Here is a 19,982-nt window from a genome sequence, read left to right as displayed (position 1 = left end):
TATACACTACACACTATACACCACTCACTACACTCTACTCTCTACACTACACTCTACTCTCTACACACTACTCACTACACCCTACTCACTACTCACTACACTACACTCTACTCACTACTGTCTACTCACTACTCACTACACTCTACTCACTACACTGCACATTACACATTATAAATGTGTTAAAATATGCAATTTTGTCATTTTTATTCTCTTTTTTTTCAATCTTTTAACCTCAGATAACTACAAATGTGTTTTGATGGCATATAATAATGGAAAGAGAAATTGTGGCTAGGTGTGTATGTGTGTGTGTGTGTATGTGCGCGTGTGTGTATGTGTGTGTGTGTGTGTCCGTGCGTGCGTGTGTGTGTGTGTGTGTGTGTGCGTAAGTGCGTGTGTAGCTGTGTGTGTGTGTGTGTGTGTGTGTTCGTGTGCTTTATCTAGCAGGTCATGTCAAGCTCAAGGTCTCTTTTGTAAGACATATGAAGGTCTGTAGGTGCAGCTGTGAGTTGGCAGGAATCAGATGAAGGTCTGTAGGTGCGGGTGTGTCTCTCTCTGTGTGTGAATGCGCAGGCGTGTCTGTGTGTGTCTGTGTGTCTGAGTTGTCAGGGATCAGATGCCAGCAGGCCTGGCGAGTCTTTAGGATTTATTTCCCAGTGTAAAGGTTGAAGCCAAGAACCTTGAGCTGCCGGGCCAACATCCTCTACTTTTGCAGGGAAGAATTTTGCTTCACTTTCCACGGCATCTTTCTGTCTTTTTAAGTCTGTCCAGAGAGTCCCTGTGACTTCATGTTCACAAGTCTCTGCAGCTGCAGAAGGAGCACAGCTCTGCAGAGAGCCGCTGAAAAGCAGCGGAGAGAGAGAGAGGACCCGACGAGGCGAATCGCCACACGCCCTTCCAACACACGCTGAGCTAAAAAGCAAACTTCTGCAGGCTACGGGCACTGATGCTGTAACACTCTCAACTCTCAGATTTTTACACAGTTCTCATCTTAACCCACATCCATCCACCTCCCCATTTCTCTCTCCATCTCCTCCTCTCACTCTGAAATTGTACTGATCCAGAGTTCATATAATATGTGACTCAGTTCTTATGCCTCTCGCTCTCTCCTCCCCACTCCCTCCAAATCCCGGCTTGTTAAGACTGCAGTAAGGAATGAAACGCAGGCTGGATACTAATTCACTCAAGCACAGCATCCGCAAAGACCATTTTTACAAGGAAACGAAGACAGACTGAAGTTCAAGGTCAGTGTGACCTACTCTCATCACACCATGAGCTAAATGAAGCCACACAGCACACGCTACAATGCCAAGCACACTTCATTTTATTAACGTGATTAATGACCACATCTGGATTACTGTATAAAATTTAATTTAGAAACTAGTTTATTGGACAACGTTTAATTCTGTAAATAGAGATTAACACAAGATTAAGGACCTTTGTGGATTAAAATTCTGAGGATAAATGTAGGAGAAACCAGATACATACTATACACACCAGCTGTCTTTACACCAGACACACACTATACACAGCAACCTTTACACCAGATACACACTACACACACCAGCTGTCTTTACACCAGATACACACCATACACAACAACTATCTACACCAGATACACACTATACACACCAGCTGTCTTTACACCATACACACTATACACACCAGCTGTCTTTACACCAGATACACACTATACACACAAGCTGTCTTTACACCAGATACACACTATACACACCAGCTGTCTTTACACCAGATACACACTATACACACCAGCTGTCTTTACACCAGATACACACTATACACACCAGCTGTCTTTACACCAGATACACACTATACACTCCAGCTGTCTTTACACCAGATACACACTATACACACCAACTGTCTACACCAGATACACACTATACACACCAACTGTCTACAGCAGATACACACTATACACACCAACTGTCTACAGCAGATACACACTATACACACCAACTGTCTACACCAGATACACACTATACACACCATACACACCAACTGTCTACAGCAGATACACACTATACACACCAACTGTCTACACCAGATACACACTATACACACCAACTGTCTACACCAGATGCACACTATACACACCAACTGTCTACACCAGATGCACACTATACACACCAACTGTCTACAGCAGATACACTATACACACCAACTGTCTACAGCAGATACACACTATACACACCAACTGTCTACACCAGATACACACTATACACACCAACTGTCTACACCAGATACACACTATACACACCAACTGTCTACAGCAGATGCACACTATACACACCAACTGTCTACACCAGATGCACACTATACACACCAACTGTCTACACCAGATACACACTATACACACCAACTGTCTACACCAGATACACACTATACACACCAACTGTCTACACCAGAAACACACCATACACACCAGCTCTCTTTACACTTGATACACACTATACATTACATTAGTGTGATCGCACACCTTTCCTGGAGGCCCCGTGTTGCTACATTAAGGTGTTATTAAAGTTCTCTCTATTACAGGAGAACCTTAATAATGAGATACTGAATACTGAAATATCTCACACATATTCAGAAGTGGAATTTCTTTGTCACGCTAAACTTACACCAAGTGAAACGCAGTGTTCATGCCAGCGGTGCATCAGACTGTGGGAATCAGGCACACTTTGCGCTGCCGCTGTTCTGAGAGCCAGCTCAGAAGGCAGGAAGCAGAAAGAAGTGTTGTCCGTGTCCACGTCCGTCATTAGCGTGAGCTGCAGACTTGGCGACGCCTCCAGACGGCAAATGAGGGTTTACTGTCCCTCGCTGGAAGAGGGGACGCGCTGCTGACGCAGCCGCTACAGCAGAGGAGGAGACGGGGAGGATAACTCCACATCGACTCGTGTAGGCTTTGAAGCTATGGCCCTTAAATAAATGATGGAGAAAAAGTGCATGGGTATAAAAGGGAGCTGTTTTTTTGTGAGCACCTGCCAGCAGGGAGAGTGATTAATTCCCATCACACCGAGGCCTGTGAGACGGAGCGTCTGACACAGATGTAGAGGAATCTCGCTCAGAACGTCTCCTGCTCGTGCCTCGTGGGAACGATATTAGCCGGGCTTGTTAAGCTACACTCTGCACTTAGCAGAGACTGGGCAGGAGAGAGAATGCTGTGCTAGTTAATACAAAAGTTGGAAGAAAGAAAAAAAGGGATGCATAATTTCTTTTTTCTTTGGGGGGGGGGGGGGGCGTAACTAAAGTAAGTTGTTTTAATACAGCTGAGAACTGCAGGTGTGATGAATGCTGAGTGCCACTAGGAGTGGACTATCTGGCCTAACATGCTAAAGCACTTCACGTGAGCGAAGGATGCGGTTAAACATTTACTAAAAAAAGTTTCTCGCCAAATGAATTAAGCATTATGAGGGAAACATCTGAACCTCCCTCAAGCTTTACACTTACATAATCTGACAAACTGCTTTAATCTTGGTAGGCTCTGGAAAGGGGGGGTTTGAACATGCCATCATATTAAAGACCCACTGAGGACTCGTGACAGCAACCTCTGAACTGCAAAACTTCACAACTCAAACCCCAGCAGTAAACTCTCCATTATGGGACGCCTTCAACAGTGTTGCAAGAATTCAGGATTTTTTACAGTACAACTAAAATAGAAGAGAAACAGTAAAGATGCAAACCCACATTAGTGCAAGGGCATGTGAAGGTGGAGGGTATCTGGCATTCACTAGAATGGAGATCAATGTGGATCGACCTGCCTGCTCTCGAGTGGCACGATCAGTTTCAGAACAAATATGATTACTATGATCACCCTGAATTCGAGTAGAGGGATATTTCTGTAAGAGAACACAAACACATCTCAGCTCACATGTAATGCATAGTTCTGTAGCACTGTCCCTGACATCAGACACACCGGTGGACTGAAGACAGGTCAGACAGACAGGAGGCAAGGTCAGCCTTGGATTGGGGGTGTCTGGCTAATGCGGGAGCGGAGAGGAACAGTGTCGGTAGTGTTTTGCCTCTGTATTTGGGTGAAGCTTACAGAAATGCCAGCTCATATCTACAGCGCCCCCATTTCAGAGGATCATGAGTAAGTGGACAACTGGCTGTTAGTCTACGCCATTCAGGGAATGAATAGAAGGTCTAGAGTCTATAGGGTCTAAAGTCTAGAGGGTCTAGAGAGTCTATAGTGTCTAGATTCTAGAGGGTCTGGAGAGTCTATAGGGTCTACACAGTATATAGTGCCTATGGGCTAGAGGGTCTAGAGTCTAGAGGTCTATAGGTCTCTATAGGTCTAGAGTCTAGATAGTCTAGAGTCTGTAGGATGAAGAGTCTAGATGGTCTAGAGTCTAGAGGTTGTAGAGTCTAGAGGGTGCAGTCTATAGGGTTCTAGAGTCGGTTCTAGAAGTAGTTTCTGCATCTGTTGTCACTCAGCATGAAGACAGAAAAGGTGTGAGTGGCAGCAAAGCAGACCACCCTAAGGCTGCAGAACCAGTGAAAACCCAATAAGAGACACAGTCAAAGCACTTGACTTGTCGAATTCAACGGCCACGACATTCAGAAGCAAGAATGCAGACAAACCAAACAGCTCTGCAGATAGTAGCAGATAACGGGAGAAAACCTTCAGTCAATAAAGTGTTGACGAGCTATAGAACCTCATCTGGAACGCAGGCACAGATGTGACACAGATGGCTAACAGAAGAGCACACCAGCATGACTACTGGGAAGCCTGAAGGACAGAACACCTGAGCTACAGTATGATAAAAGAAAACCATGCAAATAGCCCACAGACATCTGGGAGAAGGCCTGACGTTAGGATGAGCTGCCCCTGTACCAGAATGACAAAGGAAGGAAACTGGAAAGTCAAAAAAAGTTGCTTATGACCCACAGTAGCACAGTGGCACAGAAGAACAGTAGCACACTAGCACAGTAGCACAGTGGCACAGGCAGGCATGGCTGCCACTGGGCGAAAGTGAGTCTGACAACACAAACTCACCGGAACCAGGAGGCCCAGAAAATGAGAGGCAATGTGGGCACATCTGGACATGAGCATAGCACACACATTACATGCCCTCACGCAAAGCAGGCATGCGCTGTTACCAAATACTAAACAGGACAACAGAGTATGTCCAAACGATTTGTCCAATATTTATTAATTCATTTCAAATGTTCTGCTGCACAGAGCTAAAACAGAAACTGCCTTTGTCCAATTACTTTTGCTGTATGCTTGTGCTTGGAGTTTGCATGTTTGTTTTGGACAAAGGCCCCAGTCTGTGGATGGACAGTCCCTGGTACCCTCCACACTGTCTGCTTTGCTCACCGTAAAGTTTTACAAACTTAATATCAGGAAAATATCACAGTTCATAAATGTTGCAAGATGCCTGAGTGGTTCAGATATCAGTTGTTTCTACAACCCGATTATCTGATAACAAATACCTTGAGGTTTTGTAATATAATGCTCATCTGCTTAAAGAGGAGCCTGTTTCTCCCTCACTGGAAGTACGACTCACCTACCGAAACTGCACAGAGCGCCCTAGTTTTGTCTCCGTGGTTTTAATCCCAGACACTTGTCACTTTCTGTTTCAAAAATTCTTTGTTAATGTGAATTCGACATGATATCAGAAATCCCCCCCCCATGTGCTGCACAACTGAAGTAAAAACGCAGGCGTCAGTGAAGTCTCTCTCCTTTCGCAGGCCCTGAGGTTAAAAGAGGGAAGGCGGATTTGTGAGTGGGTAGATAGGGCCGCGCAGCAAAAGCCACAGCCCGGAAATGAGGAGCTTCAGTTTCATGCTATGCACTTAATTTCAATCAAGCCCCTGGAAATAAAATATACAGTGTAAAAAAAGCTGCAATTGTACAGAGAGAGATTAAGTTAAGCTATGACAAGTTACGCTATGATTTAGCAGTGTATCCAGTTAATATTAAAGGTTTTGGTGAGTTGAGTAGCGTGTAGATCCAGTGCGTGTGTTTAACAAGCTTTACAGGAACCTCATGTCAGCTCAGAGACTCTGCATCTTAAAGTACAATTAATGTTTAAGTACAATTTAAAATAATCAGTTAGGCACTGGAAATAATCTAATCAGTATCCAAACTGGCCTTCAGTGCACTAGAGAAAACACAACAGCTTGAGGACAATCACTAAAACAATGTTAACTGTTTCCCACAGTCTCAAGAGTGCCAAGCTAGAAAACTTCTTGTGAGGTTCTAGAACCTCCTAGAAACCTCCACAGAGCTGTTCTATTTAAAAAAAGAACAAGACTAAAAACAAAATTCTCTCAGAGTTATCTTTCAGTGTGCTGATGAATGACTGGCTGGTGTGACAGATGTATTTGGGATGTTGTCTTGATCGATGTCATTTGTTGAGAAGCTACTGTATTGAAGCACAGAGGTGTGAAGGCTTTAACAGCCAGAAAGGCAGGTGTGTGTGGGTGCATGCAGGTGTGTGCAGGTATGTGCGGGTGTTTGTGGTCATGTACAGGTGTGCAGGGTTGTGTGCATGTGTGTGGGTGTGTACGGTTGTGTGCAGGTGTGTACGGTTGTGTGCAGGTGTGTGGGTATGTATGGTTGTGTACGGTTATGTGTGGTTGAGTGCGGGTGTGTACGGTTGTGTGCGGGTGTGTGGTTGTGTGCAGGTATGTGTGGGTGTGTGGTTGTGCGCAGGCATGCGTGGGTGTGTGGTTGTGCGCAGGTATGCGTGGTTGTGTGCAGGTATGTGTGGGTGTGTATGGTTGTGTGAAGGTATGTGTGGGTGTGTGGTTGTGTGCGGGTGTGTACGGTTGTGTGCGGGTGTGTGTGGTTGTGTGCAGGTGTGGTTGTGTGCAGGTGTGTAAAGATGGGGGCGGTCTGGGTCTACCTGCATGGAGTTGGCGCGCTCGTTGAAAGGGATGGGCTCTGTGAAGAAGTCCGTGTTGTGGTCGAGTCTGCCATGACCTCCATACTCAAGATCATCAGAGTCCAGCTTGATCCTGTATCTACAAAACAGGCGTTAAGGAGCATAGCAGGGAGTACAGGAGAGAACACAGGAGAGAACATAGCAGGGAGCACAGGAGGGAACACATGAGAGAACACAGGAGAGAACACAGCAGGGAGCACAGGAGAGAACACAGCAGGGAGCACAGGAGGGAACACATGAGAGAACACAGGAGAGAACACAGGAGGGAACACAGAAGGGATCACAGAAGGGATCACAGCAGGAAGCACAGGAGAGAGCACAGGATGGAGCACAGAAGGGATCACAGCAGGGAGCACAGGAGAGAACACAGGAGGGAACACAGGAGGGAACACAGGAGGGAACACAGGAGGGAACACAGGAGGGAACACAGGAGGGAACACAGGAAGGAACACAGGAGGGAACACAGGAGGGAACACAGGAGGGAACACAGGAGGGAACACTCACACTGACCCAAACCTGTACGTCTGAAATGTCTGTTCTACAATTATATTCATATGCATCTGCTTTATGGTGAAGGTAACAAAGAGTGAAACATAATTAATTAACTAACTGACTAAACAAGTGAATAACAAACATTAACAAACAGTTGTTTTTTATCTATGCATTTCTAAAACTGTACAGTCTGAGGAGATGTCAGTTTAGTGCAGACCCGTTGCTCTGAGCTCCTGGGAAACACTGACCCAGCCAAGAAATGAATGCCTGCACACACACACACACACACACACACACACACACACACACACACACACGTAAACCTGCCTGCACATACGCACACACAGGTGCACAAACGTATGCATGCACACACACACATAAGCAGACAATGCACACACACACACATGCAGTCTCACACGTACACCAGCACACACGCAGTCTCTCAGTCTCACTCACACACACACACGCTGAGGAGCCACAACATCCAATTTTAGGCTAAATTATTTATCCATTTCAATATGTTAATAATGTATTCCATCAAAAACTGCTTCAAACAATAGCAAATGCACACATACAATCTCAGTCTATGCTGCACTCACTAAACTAAATATTTTAAAAAGTAATTGCTGAGACTCATGACCAGAATAAAGAAATATAGGTTAGGCATGGGAAAGCAGTCTATACAAGAATAACTAAGGCATGCTTTGGAGAAAACTGAAAATCATTTTTTATATTCTAGTGAACATTGTCCTCTGCAACATTGTCCTCAGTGGAAAAATAGTGTGACTCATGTGAGTGCTGAGATATTCCGTGTGAGCGCTGAGATGTTCCATTTGAGTGCTGAGATATTACTGAAATATTCCCTGTGAGTGCTGGGATATTCCATGTGAATGCTGAGATGTTCCATGTGAGTGCTGAGATTTGCTGAGATGTTCCGTGTGAGTGCTGAGATATTCTCTGTGAGTCCTCGGATATTGCTGAGATATTCTGTGTGAGTGCTGAGATATTGTTGAAATATTCTCTGTGAGTGCTGAGATGTTTTGTGTGAGTGCTGAGATATTGCTGAAATATTCCCTGTGAGTGCTGAGATGTTTTGTGTGAGTGCTGAGATGTTCCTTGTGAGTGCTAAGATGTTTTGTGTGAGTGCTGAGATGTTCCTTGTGAGTGCTAAGATGTTCTGTGTGAGTGCTGAGATGTTCCCTGTGAGTGCTGAGATATTCCCTGTGAGTGCTCGGATATTGCTGAGATATTCCATGTGAGTGCTGGGATATTGCTGAAATATTCCCTGAGTGCTGAGATGTTTTGTGTGAGTGCTGAGATATTCCATGTGAATGCTGAGATGTTCCATGTGAGTGCTGATATGTTCCATGTGAGTGCTGAGATATTGCTGAGATATTCCGTGTGAGTGCTGTGATGTTCCCTGTGAATGCTGAGATGTTCCATGTGAGTGCTGTAATGTTCCCTGTGAGTGCTGTAATGTTCCCTGTGAGTGCTGAGATATTCGGTGTGAGTGCTGAGATATTGCTGAAATATTCCCTGAGTGCTGAGATATTTTGTATGAGTGCTGAGATGTTCCATGCGAGTACTGAGATATTGCTGAAATATTCCCTGTGACTGCTGAGATATTGCTGAAATATTCCCTGTGAGTGCTGAGATGTTCCATGTGACTGCTGAGATTACATTTTACATTTGTGGCATTTAGCTGACGCTTTTATCCAAAGCAACTTACAATTATGACTGAGTACAACTTGAGCAATTGAGGGTTAAGGGCCTTTCTCAGGGGCCCAACAATGGGAACTTGGCAGTGGTGGGACTTGAACTAGCAACCTTCCGATTACAAGTACCTTAACCACTGAGCTACCACTGCTAAGATGTTCCGTGTGAGTGCTGAGATATTCCATGTTAAGTTCAAAGCTCTGCAGAGACGATACTGAATCAAGCCGACATCCTAAAAATGGAATTAGGCATTAGAGTTCTAATTATTATGAAAAAAGGTTGATCTGCTTGAAAACCTGTTGTGACAGTTCTGGCTAACCAGCTTGTCTCTGGCTGAGTTTAAATCTCATTAGCTGCTCAGCAGCCTAATGTGATGTGCTATTGTGTGAATGTTGAAAATCATGTTTGATTTTAGTAAAACAGCCCAAAACACCCTTTTGTATGACTAGATCTAGTTGCGTGTACAACTTGAGTAAAAAAACTCTCCTCTGACAGCTCTTTCCCTCCCTCTCCAAACAGACTTAAAACAGTCCCATGTTGTCAGAAACATGCAGACAGCTGGTTAATTGGCTGCTTGACTAATCGCCTCCTTTTCCCATGAGGCAGTGCAGCAGTGTTGGTCTAGAGCACGCCCCACCCTCGCATCACTGACAGCTCTGATTAGTGGAGTTGCTGTGGGCCTGGTCTCCGCGTGGGGGAATGGAACTCTCCTCTCCTTCCATCACACTTCCTTTTTTCTAAATTCTTTTGCTGATAAACACAGAATGCATCATTTGGTGGTCTGTTCGAGGTGCTCACTCCGGTATCACTGCGTGGTCCTGATGTCGCACAGGCACCTGGGTTACGTTTCTGAGTCACACCCCCTCGATACACTCCCCTCCACATGATGTGTAACTCAACATATACAGAGTGCTTCCTGGATGTTGCATAAAAATTCTCTATGTGGTTATTTGCATTATTATATAATGGAATTTGGGTCTAATTTTTTCCAGTAAAAAGTTATTCACAGCCTCAAAACTTGTGTGTCTTTGTGCTTTTTCACTGGCGTTCGGAGTTCCCTGTGGGATTGAAACATGCCCCGATCCCTTTTTAAGTGTTCCGGAGAATTCAGCGCTGTGGTCATCGCTCGATCTGAATCTGAACCCTGATTATAAGTCTTCAGTCCAACATGCCTTCCAGCAGCATGTGATGGAGTCCCTGATCGCAGGACAGGAGCAGGGTATGTGGAGAGCTACAGTGGTCCACAGCTCTGCTAACCAGCACTCTTTAATGAGTTTGTCCCAGGAGGGTGAATTCTACTTAGATCTTTTTGTCACAAAAATATTGTCACAAAAATATTGTAACGTCACTCACTTACATTTTCATTAATACTTTATAATTAGAGGTCAAAAACGATGAACCTCGATCAGACCGTTGCTATCATAACACAGTTGTTTCCTCTAGTACACAGAACTATTTTCAGATCTCTTGCTAATTGTCTTTCGGCTTTGGTATTACAGAGCCCACTTTGGAGTTATACTGGTGGTGGCTTCAGATTTCCAGCACCACCCACAGTTCCCAGTAAAAGTGAAACTTTCCATTCTACAACCATCAGAGACCTGTCATGTAAGCAGGCTTTTAATTGCCTTTAATTATCTTGCTCATTATTCCAAATGTACAAACCATAGCCAAAAGCGTGCTGACCCTGAAGAGAGGCCACAGTTTTGCTTCCCTTTTCATGCTACGTCGAGGACCAGCAACGCAAGTTTCCTCCGGCTGAAAGCAGCCTCAGCGATGCCGGAGCGTTTGAAGTTGCAGCTACAGAGCGGCGAGCCAGGCGCGAAGGGAGGCACTGAGAAGTACTGGAATCAGCACAGGCTGGCCCTCGGTGCATTCAAACTCCCCAAATCAAGTGGAGAGAGAGAGAGAGAGAGAGAGAGAGAGAGAGAGAGAGAGGGGCCGGGAGGTAGAAAGAAAAAGAGACAGATAGAGAAAGAGCAAGGGAGAGAAAGAGGGAGAGAGAGGGGGGGAGCGAATGAAGGGCGGTATAAAGAAAAAGAGAAAGAGATGGAGGAGAGAGCAAGGGAGAGAGAGAGAGAGAGAGAGAGAGAGAGAGAGAGGGAGGGAGAGGGGGGAAAGGGAGAGAGAGAGAAGGGGGAGAGAGAGGGAGAGAGGACAGTATCTATTTGGAGAGAGGGAGAGAGAGAGAGAGGGAGAAAGAGAGAGAGAGAGAGAGAGAGAGAGAGAGAGGGTGGGAGAGAGAGAGAGAGAGAGAGTGGGGGGAGCGAATGAAGGGAGGTATAAAGAAAAAGAGAAAGATGGAGGAGAGAGCAAGGGAGAGGGAGAGAGAGAGGGGGAGAGAGAAAGGGAGAGAGAGAGAGAAACAATAACCTTGACAGTCCACAAAATGGAAGCATCATGTATTGATCACTATCCATAACCATTAGGTCTGTTACCTCACTGTGTCAACCAGGACCAAAGCACCTAAACAATCTCTGTGTGTGTGCGTTTGTGTGTGTACATGAATTTTCATTCAGCACTCTATGGCACAGATATAGTAATGGTACTCCAGCACTGAAATGGTAGTTCAAGGCTTTTAGCCATTATGTTTTTGTTGGTGTTTACAGTGCTAGAGACTGAAGCACCATTATCTCAGGGCTTCCAAACCTGGAGCAGCTCTGAGGAGATGGGAATAGGAATGGGAGGAAAGAGGCAAGCGCACCCCCTGGAGGTGAACGCAGGACGGACGCGCCATGCAGAGCTCCCTCTGGGTGATGGTGGAGTGGGAGTGTTGTGGAGGAACCGGAGTTAAAGGTTCTCCTCAGAGACAACAGCCGTCAACAGCACAGCCAGAGTGTGAGAGCCCAGTGACGCGGTTCAGCCCAGAGCAGGTTCTTGTAAAGTTGGAGCGCTGGCGTTTTCTCTCGCTCTACAGTATAAAGATTGAAAAACCCAACATGTACAGGGACGTGTTTTCCATGCGCAGGGACATGTCCCTGCACGATGCACAGCAGCCTAAACGTTATTATTGTTTGGTTAAAATAATTTTAGATAAAAGCTGGGTTTCCTTCTATGACACTCTTCTTAAAGTGCTACTTTCTTTCTCATTTTGTTAAGAAAACAGTTCACAGCTTGTACGGGGAGCGAGGAAACCGGACACACCGGAGCGGAGTCGGAGGGGAAGGACTATAGAGCATGCCGAGCGAGGAGCGGGAATGAGAAAGCTGGAGTGGAGTTGGAGTGATTACGCAACGCTTTGAGCGAGAAGCGGAATGCTCTGCTCCGTTCAGGACGACGGAATACTGTTGAAATCGGACATTTCTGAGACGGGTTATTGAGCGTGTTGTCTCAGTGGGAGCAGCTTAGCTAGTCCCTAGCTGATCCAGTCCTTCATGAAGACTCTCAGGCTCCGCTACCTGAAGGGGACACTTGTGTTTGTTGACACTTGTGAGGCTTCTACTTGTAAGTTTTCCGATTAAATTAACCCCATTTGTACATGGCTTCCATGGGTTTGATGTAGGACACACGTTCTCATATGCAACTCACGCCTTCTCTAAAACCCACTTGTGTGGTGAGTCAGTCTCGTGACTCTAATATAGTCTCACGTTTAAGGTTGTGGTTGTTTAAGATGTCAAATGTCTGCTGCCCACTGTGAGCCATGTGGCAGACTGCTGTCCTGGGGCCGCCGGTTGCGTGTTCAGGGAGGGTCTGCAGACACAGCTGAACCAATCAGAGAGGGGTGCAGGTAAATGCCCATGACAGACCATAAGAGAGAGAGGTGACCTGACTCTGCTGCAGATGGTGGTGGTATGCTGTCCCATCAAAATCAGCCCAGGCCTGACAGGTAGCGGCTTCACACAGACGCCCAGCTATGAATTACAAGTCTGCAATCAGCTGGAGGTATTGAAGTGTCTGGAGTGTGCACACATTCAGAGAGAGACAGAGAGAGAGAAACAGAAAGAAGAAGAAGAAGAAGAAGAAGAAAACGGACAGATTGCAGCCCGTGTCAGGAACTGATGTCAGAATGATAATAGTGCTGTTTACTGCAAAATGCTAAAGTCGGGGAATATACTTGCAATCTTTTCATCTCAAACTATATTTCTTCTTTTTTCTATTGAATAAAGATAGCAGGTTTGAGAACTAAGAATGGTGGCCATTTCACTGGAATAATGTAGAAACACATTCTGTTTCTGGACCTGTAAAGATGGGAAAAACCTAATAAACCACGCCCCTACACGATCCAGCAAACATAAACATATAGACATAAACCAGGCCCCTACACGATCCAGCAAACCCAAACATCCAGACATAAACCACACCCCTACACGATCCACCAAACCCAAACATACAGACATACGCCCCTACAAGATCCAGCAAACCCAAACATATAGACATAAACCAGGCCCCTACACGATCCAGCAAACCCAAACATAAAGATATAAACCACGCCCCTACACGATCCAGCAAACCCAAACATCCAGACATAAACCACGCCCCTACACGATCCAGCAAACCCAAACATCCAGACATAAACCACGCCCCTACACAATCCAGCAAACCCAAACATCCAGACATAAACCACACCCCTACACGATCCACCAAACCCAAACATACAGACATACGCCCCTACAAGATCCAGCAAACCCAAATATACAGACATAAACCACGCCCCTACACGATCCAGCAAACATAAACATATAGATGTACACCAAGCCCCTTACACAACTCATATTCCAACACTGTTGAGAAATGTCAATATTTGCAAATTATAAAAACACATTTTAGTGCTTTAAACCAATGCTCATATTCTAAGATTTTTAGGAATTGGTTAATACCTCTAAAGTAATTTCAGATTTCAATTATTTTCAATTAATGTAAAAGACGCAAGAGTTCAGTAATCCAGGAGCAAAGGGGAGGGGAGGTAAAAAAGAACACACACACACACACACACGCACGCACGCACACACACACACACACAGACACACACACACACTTGGTCTGTGCAATCAGTAGATATCATCTATCCAGCACCGCTTCCCATTGCCACGGCAACACACATGGCTCCTCCCATCTACACACCCACTTCTGAAATCAATCCAAAGATGCAACGCTGTGCTACTTTTCTCGGCACACTGGCATACTTAAACAGAAGTGTGTGTGTGTGTGTGTATGTATGTGTATGTGTGTGTGTGTGTGAAGGCTGAGGTTTAATGAAAAAGCACTCTGGACTTGTTGGGCCAGCCTTGTTTACTTCCTCCGAGTCAGAGTGGCACTTTCATCTGTCTTCTGCTCTAATTGGATCCTCTGCTCCTCTCCTTCACAGAGCTGTGTCTGTCTCTCTCTCTCACACACACACACACACACACACACACACACACACACACACACACACACACACACACACACACACACACACACACACACACACTCCTCTCCTTCACAGAGCTGTGTCACAAACACACACACTCCTATCCTTCACGGAGCTGTGTTACCAGCCTCACAGCAGCACATATTACTTTATACACACACAAACGCACATACACACAAATGCACATATACATGCACACAAATATAAACTCACCACAACTGTGTGTGTGTGTACTCCTTTCTCAGCATCACAGCTACTGCATATGGCCACTGAGGTATTTGCATTTCATCCATGTCATTTGTGTCTCACACACACACACACACACACACACACACACACTCACACTCACACTGCTTCCTCCATTCTCTAGTTCTAAACACAAGTCTCTAGTTCTCTCAGGCACTACACAGACAGACAGGAAAACTCCTCCCAGGCCCCGAGCTGAAGCTTTTCATAGTAGGAACTTTATTTGGGGCTCCTCTCTAAAGGTAGCAATGGAAGAAAATGGCAGAGGAATCCTGTGGTAGCACTCAGGAGCCCAGCAACACAGCAGGCTTTAGTGTCTATATACACACATACACACCACTGTGGAGAATCCCTCCGGCTGCTGGCTCACCCAGTCCATCGGCCATGAGTGCATTCGTGTGTGTGCTACATACGTGATCTGGGCTTGTCAGGGGAGGGAGGAGGTAAGGATACTTCCCAGGGGTTCCCACTGCTACTCGGTAACTGCTGTAGCTGTTTGTCGGGTGGAAGTTGAAGACGAAGACCACGTCACCTCTCTCAAAAATGATCACCTTGTCTCCTTCATGCTTTGTGCTGACGTAGGCCTAAAGCAGAAACAAGAGAGTCTTCACAGTCAGAGGACATCCTTTACCCAAGAAGCTACACCAGACAACCTGTCATTAGTTCCATGTCCTAATAAGGAGAGACACGCCAGAAATCCAGGTTATAGTGTCAGTGGCTCAGTGCAGGTTACTCAGTGCAGGCCCAGTGGGCGCACTGGGAACACAGGGACAGGTCAAATACCTCTCACAGGTCTACTGGGTTTGTACTGCAAAGAAAATCCAGCGTGAGGTGTGTGTGTGTGAGGGGTGCATGTATTGTGTATGTGAGAGGTGTGTGCATGGTGTGTGAGTGTGTGTGTGTGTGTGTGTGTGTGGGGTGCATGTGTTGTGCATGTGAGGTGTGTGTGTGTATGTGTGCCCAGTATGTTTCAGAGTAAGGTGACACCAGTTTCTGCTTTGTGCCAGCCAGGCCCTGTGGCCTTTACTAACAAGCGACTCTCAAGCTTGTTCACCCTCCTCAACAGAGCTGAGAAGGTAGAAGGTGTACGCCTGTCTGCTTCCAGATGTCTTTACTGGAACCTGTGGATGCCGGATGGGAAAACATCTCAGCTGAGGACTGGGATGACTGGTTGTGATATGCAGGACAGATTCTCAGGGCCTTTTCTCAGTCTTTCAGATGCAGAAATGAGCTCAGAACAGAAGGTTTGTGATGCCCTGCCCAGTCTTGCTTGGTTCTATGGTTTGATATGGTCCAGTCTCGGTACTAAATGAGCCAGGAGGTTGTACATGTACCCTTACTACTGGTTCAGCAGCTTCCTCGGCAGTAGCACACCAGACGGGGAAACAGTAGGTCAGTGTGAAGTACAACTGTATAAATATATGCATCATGAACTCTATGGGTGAGGTGTTGTCCAACACTATTCCTGATAAAATAAATTATTTTGTGAATATGAGGTTCATATGAAGGCAGGGTAAGAATGAGAAGATTTATTGTCATCATATTTGTGTACAATGAAATTTGTATCACAATAAAAAGCAGAGTACTCCTTGCAGGCCAAGCTACGGACCTGATAGCGCCGGCTCTGGGGAATACTACGGTATCAGAACCCTGACTGTGGGCAAATACTACGGTATCAGAACTCCGGCTCTGGGGAATATTACAGTATCAGAACCCTGATTCTGTGGAATACTATGGTATCAGAACCCTGACTCTGGGGAATACTACGGTATCAGAACTCCAGCTCTGGGGAATACTACGGTATCAGAACCCTAACTCTGGGCAATACTATGGTATCAGAACTCCGGCTCTGGGGAATATTACGGTATCAGAACCCTGACTCTGTGGAATACTATGGTATCAGAACCCTGACTCTGGGGAATACTACGGTATCAGAACTCCAGCTCTGGGGAATACTATGGTATCAGAACCCTAACTCTGGGCAATACTATGGTATCAGAACTCCGGCTCTGGGGAATATTACGGTATCAGAACCCTGACTCTGGGGAATACTACGGTATCAGAACTCCAGCTCTGGGGAATACTACGGTATCAGAATTCTGGCTCTGGGGAATACTATGGTATCAGAACTCCAGCTCTGAACGATTTCCTTTGTGGAGTTGATGTCAGAGACCTTTGGGATGGTCTGATCCTTGATCCCAGACCATGGGGGTCCACTGCAGTATTCCCACTAGAGTTATGGTTATTCCCACTATGGTTAGGATTATTCTCACTATGGTTATGGTTATTTTCACTATTGTTAGGGTTAGAGTTAGGGTTATTCCCTACCAGGGGGTTAGGGTTATCCCCACTAGGGTCAGGGTTATTCCCACTAGGGTCAGGGTTATTCCTTCTCATACCCAGAGAAAGATGGCTCCAGAGTCAGGATTATGTTAATTGATTTCTCCACTGTTCAACACCATCCTGCCTTTGACTGGGAAATAAACTGAAGGTGATGTGACACCCCCACAGTCTCCTGGATTAGGGGCTAACAGACCCACAGGCCAGAGTTTGATAAGCTCCAAGCCCGTGTGTGGGAGACTGCCGTCAGCAACACTGGGCCATCTCAGGCTCCTACCTGGTCTGTCTTCCCCTTCAGCTGCTACACATCAAACCATGCACAGGTTCTCTGGAGCCTGACAGTGGAGATGAGTCACGCTACAGAAAGCTGGCCGTCTCCGTGTACAGTGTAGGGAAAACCAACCACAGCTCAACATCACTGAGACAAAAGACCTGGTGTTGAAGTTCGGGCCGGTTAGGGAGCCTCTCAGACCCGCGCGGGTGGATGGCACAGAATGGTGTGGTTCTACAGGTATCTGGCTTAGTCTGCCAGTCAATAGCAGCAGTGATTTTTTTCTACACTGTGATCTGTTGAGAGAGTCACTGCAAAGGAGGCCAAACATCTCAATATTCAGAATAGAAACTCAATTCCACCACAGCACACACCTGCTCCTACTGGGAGAAGAGGACAGGAGTAAAACTGGAGAATATTTTGAACAATCTCTGCCACTCTCTTCCATGACTCGATATCCTGCAGCACCTTCAGGTACCAGCTCATCCCAACTCATCCCAGCTCGGGGTTGTAGGATGTGCTGCAGGAGAGCTGTACCGTCAGCTCCTCCACAACACCTCCTCCTGACCTGCAACTATCAGGCTCCACAACACCTCCTCCTGACTAACCCATGGTCCAATCAATCAATCAATCAATAAATCAATCAATCAATCAATCAATCAATCAATCAATGTATCTATATCTCTATGGTTGTGTCTACTGACATTCACCATGATTGTTGTTTATAAGCACACACTTAATCCATACTGCATTTTCTGTACTAATTTTATCCCTTGTTGTTTTGCTTTTGCGTCATGTCAGTTAACTACTTGTTTGTGAATGTGTATTCCGTGTTGAGTGTTTTACCCAAGGGATCAATGAAGCACTCCGCCACCCATCCAGCTGAAATCTTTCCACATGTAATAAGAGGTTATGACTGTGTTTCTGACTCCGGCTTTAGTGTCCCACCCGGTGAGCCACTGTAGAGACAGAGCACTGCTGCAGCAACAATGAGACAAGCTCTCTGATTGGCTAGGACTCCAGGCCACACGGACAGCAAACAGAGCAGAACGGTCTGCTCTCTCCTTGGCATTCGTTTACCGCCTCACTTTACTGTGAAGATATGGATTCACAGCTCTGATGGGACTGCACAAAAACAGACTCATTTTCCTCAATGCCGTGAACTAACCTTGGGAGCACTAAGTATCTGTTAACAAACTAATGCCCATTACTCAAATACCAGAAGGTGAACTGCTCTAGACGTTATGTTACTTAAAGCTGAACCTGAATTCTGTACATATTAAAAATGCCCCACAGTCCTTGAATAGCATAAATGAAAAACTAGGACTGGACCAGACCGGATGAGACTGGACAAAGACTGGAACCTGTGGATGCCGGATGGGAAAACATCTCAGCTGAGGACTGGGATGACTGGTTGTGATATGCAGGATGGATTCTCAGGGCCTTTTCTCAGTCTTTCAGATGCAGAAATGAGCTCAGAACAGAAGGTTTGTGATGCCCTGCCCAGTCTTGCTTGGTTCTATGGTTTGATATGGTCCAGTCTCGGTACTAAATGAGCCAGGAGGTTGTACATGTACCCTTACTACTGGTTCAGCAGCTTCCTCGGCAGTAGCACACCAGACGGGGAAACAGTAGGTCAGTGTGAAGTACAACTGTATAAATATATGCATCATGAACTCTATGGGTGAGGTGTTGTCCAACACTATTCCTGATAAAATAAATTATTTTGTGAATATGAGGTTCACATGAAGGCAGGGTAAGAATGAGAAGATTTATTGTCATCATATTTGTGTACAATGAAATTTGTATCATGATAAAAAGCAGAGTACTCCTTGCAGGCCAAGCTACGGACCTGATAGCGCCGGCTCTGGGGAATACTACGGTATCAGAACCCTGACTGTGGGCAAATACTACGGTATCAGAACTCCGACTCTGGGGAATATTACGGTATCAGAACCCTGACTCTGTGGAATACTATGGTATCAGAACCCTGACTCTGGGGAATACTACTCCTGTCCTCTTCTCCCAGTTGGAGCAGGTGTGTGCTGTGGTGGAATTGAGTTTCTATTCTGAATAGCATAAATGAAAAACTAGGACTAGACCAGACCGGATGAGTCTGGACTGATCTTGTTCACTTCCAGGATTACTTTAAGACACCGATGCTCTAACCACAATTCTGCTGTGAAAGCAAAAACATCATTGTGCCATTTCAAAATAATTTAAGTCTCTATTTTACACACAGTGTTGCTCCTGTACCTTACCTGCGTGAACAGGTTGACCCTGGTGCTAGAAACACCAAGGTCATGTGTTTCCAGGGAGCACACGTACTGTCACACTGATAAATTTGGCATTCACTCTGGCTAGTGTCTACTGACTCAAATCGGAGCGTTTTCATATTGGCAGGGCTGATTAACACCAGTCAGTGGTACAATGCTAAACGTCCATTGGCAAAATCGTGTCTTCTTGCCATTATAGTCCTTCACAAACTTTGAAAAGGTCTATTTGGAAGTTCTTGCTGGTTTCATTGGTACACACTGGAGCCCCTCTGCCGTCATGAACAATTGGTTTTGCCTAATCTCCATCTTCCTAATTTCTATTTTTCTCGACCAATGGTCAGTTTCTGACCATATAGCTATAAAACAGGTGTACCTGCTAAATT

The 19,982-nt window shown here is 45.7% G+C and overlaps 1 protein-coding gene across 1 annotated transcript in view; it reads right to left on the bottom strand.

Moving 5' to 3' along the window:
• The window catches only part of gbe1b (glucan (1,4-alpha-), branching enzyme 1b), a 73,946-nt gene that overhangs the window by 2,766 nt on the left and 51,198 nt on the right, over positions 1 to 19,982 (bottom strand). Inside the window, exons 14-15 of the mRNA XM_027012009.2 lie at positions 15,166 to 15,296; positions 6,873 to 6,990 (exon numbers count right to left, since the gene is read on the bottom strand). Of these exons, the coding sequence (XP_026867810.2) occupies positions 6,873 to 6,990; positions 15,166 to 15,296 (249 nt within the window). The remainder of the gene's footprint in view (positions 1 to 6,872; positions 6,991 to 15,165; positions 15,297 to 19,982) is intronic.

Source organism: Electrophorus electricus, chromosome 15 (assembly GCF_013358815.1).
Source record: "Electrophorus electricus isolate fEleEle1 chromosome 15, fEleEle1.pri, whole genome shotgun sequence".
In the NCBI taxonomy this organism is placed as follows: Eukaryota; Metazoa; Chordata; class Actinopteri; order Gymnotiformes; family Gymnotidae; genus Electrophorus; species Electrophorus electricus.
The sequence above is the reverse complement of the archived record's forward strand: the minus strand, read 5'-3'. Positions and strand labels throughout refer to the sequence as shown.